We start from the raw sequence: 2,392 nt of genomic DNA on the forward strand, positions 1-2,392 counted from the left end.
TTATTGGAAATGGCAACATCATTTATGACACTAAATTAGTATCACTGGATCTGTCTTGAAATAGAATTCCATAATATACCAATTTGACATCATATATATTTCTAGTCCTTTCTGTAAAATTGGTAACATCTTAAAAAGTTTGACTTGTAACAATATCTAGAAATACACTTATTCATGGGTGGAGTGATTATATTTTTTTAAACATTATATTGATTTTTTTGTTGTAGTGCAATACCTTTCAGGTCAAGGATAGTAGATTTTGACATTCATGCAATAGGCCACTAATGTTTGCACGAAGTCACAAATGAGTGACTTTATTAGCAATTCTTGGTGAAGAAAATAAACAAGTACCCCGTATAGCACCCCATAGCAAAAATGCAACGCCGGGTAGTAGGGACAATCTCACCGTAAACAATTACACACGGACATCAAAGCAATACCACAAATTCAGTGATTGGTAGCACTGAAAAAAAGAAAGAGCACTGCCAACAGAAAGCAAACACACCAAGCAGCAGCCATGCATGTAGAACACCAAGCCTAAGCTTCGGTTCCATTGTCGCCGACGTTTTCCTTGGAGATCTCCTCAAGTGACCTGCCCTTGGACTCTGGCACCAACAGCGAGAAGAGCAAGCCCAGGAAGTTGGTGCCGGCGAGCACGAAGAGTGCGTTGCGCATGCCGATACCCGCAGAGTACCCTTTGTCGGGCTTCTTCTGGTCCTGTGATGCGTACAGGAAGCCGAATGCACCGATGATCGCCCCGGCCTTACCGGCAGCGGCAGAGACACCATGGCACGTGGAGCGGAGCCTCGCCGGAAAGATCTCGGCGGGCACGATGAAGGTTGTGCTGTTGGGCCCGAAGTTGGCGAAGAAGAAGGTGAGGCCGTACAGAACGACGAAACCAGTGTGGTGCCCCGGCTTCACGAGGTAGTCGTACGGCACGGCGATGGCGAGCATGAAGATGGTCATCATGGCAAAACCCATGAGCTGGATCCAGAACCTGCCAATGATGTCGATGAAGGCGACGGTGAACCAGTAGCCCGGTACGGTGCCGCAAAGAGCGATGAGCGCCTGTGCACGGGCGATGCGGTATAGCTCCTCCAGGGCGCTCATTGTCCTTGCCGGTGGGATCCAACCGACCTTGGTGAAGATGTCCTTCTGAAACAGGTTCTGGCTGTAGAAGGCGACATCCAGTAGGAACCAGGTGCTAGTGGTGGCTAGCAGGTGTATTCCATGGCGGCTCATGAACTGCCGCGAGAAGAGGCCCCAGGTGTCCCCGGAGGCCACCTGAAGCTGGACCTTCTCCTCCTCCTCGGTGATGTCCTTGTTGAGCACCCTGGACATATCTGCGGTGGCCTGCTTCGTGTTGCGGGTGATGAGCGCCGTGTACCGTGCGGTCTCTGGCATCTTCATGCGCCAGTAGTAGGTCAGCGCGGCAGGGATGGTGCCGAACATGACGATGATGCGCCAAACGTAATCGGCCTCCGGCCCAATGGATGACGCTGCGTCGATGTAGAATGGTGGCGCTGGGAATGCGTTCCGGAACGCGGATGAGACGACGATGGTGACGATGGTACCGAACAGGATGCCGAAGCCCTGCATGGCAAAGACGGCAGCGATGAAGGTTCCACGTGTCTTCTTGTTGGCGTACTCAGACATGATAGTCGCCGATAAGGGGTAGTCGCCGCCGACGCCAAAGCCAAGCCAGAAGCGAAAAAAACAGAGCGTCCCTATGACGCCTTTGGCCTCGTGGCCGAACGAGAGCCCTGACGCGATGGAGCAGAGGACCATGAGGATGAGCGTGAAACCATAGACGCTCTTGCGACCGAGCTTGTCACCGAGCCAGCCGAAGAAGAGCTGGCCGGCGAGCGTGCCGCAGAGGGCCACGCCGTTCACGGCGGCCGACACGTTTGCCGGGAGATGACCCGGCTCGTTGCTGCCAGCTTCGGTGTAGTAGATGCGCCCCAGCAGCCTAGTGACCAGCGAGATGCAGAAGAGGTCATAGGCGTCGGTGAAGAAGCCCATGCCGGCGATCACCACGGCCGTGAAATGGTACCATTGCGTTTTCGCCTGGTCAAGCGCTTTCAACACGTTGAGCTGTTCACCCGCCATGACCGACCGATCGACGAGCACTCAATTAAGCTTCTCAGCTCTCCTTCTACTTCTCTTGTTGTGCTTTGTTCCGTACTGCTGGTATGTATATATAGGCGTACGGGGTTGACGTACAGATATGCCATTCTGCTAGTTGCAACTTTGGAAGTAGTATAGAAATGCCATATATGTGTTGATCTATTATTAGAAGGATTTTTGAATGCCAGTAGTTTTTTATCGGGTTTGACTTTCATGTTTCAATAAAGAATTGTGAGAAGGTTACAATATGAAGCCGCAGTAAGGT

The 2,392-nt window shown here is 51.8% G+C and overlaps 1 protein-coding gene across 1 annotated transcript; it reads right to left on the bottom strand.

Annotated features, from left to right (window-relative positions):
* Positions 1–537: 537 nt before the first annotated feature.
* Positions 538–2,112, bottom strand: LOC124695661 (inorganic phosphate transporter 1-2-like). Its single transcript, XM_047228487.1, has one exon. The coding sequence runs from the start codon at positions 2,107–2,109 to the stop codon at positions 538–540; it is 1,572 nt and encodes a 523-aa protein (XP_047084443.1). The 5' UTR covers positions 2,110–2,112.
* Positions 2,113–2,392: the final 280 nt, after the last annotated feature.

The sequence above is a fragment of the Lolium rigidum genome, chromosome 3 (assembly GCF_022539505.1).
Source record: "Lolium rigidum isolate FL_2022 chromosome 3, APGP_CSIRO_Lrig_0.1, whole genome shotgun sequence".
Taxonomy (NCBI): domain Eukaryota; kingdom Viridiplantae; phylum Streptophyta; class Magnoliopsida; order Poales; family Poaceae; genus Lolium; species Lolium rigidum.

Bases quoted from the DNA above. Each gene is read 5' to 3' on its own strand.
- LOC124695661 (XM_047228487.1), bottom strand. From the start codon at position 2,109: ATGGCGGGTGAACAGCTCAACGTGTTGAAAGCGCTTGACCAGGCGAAA.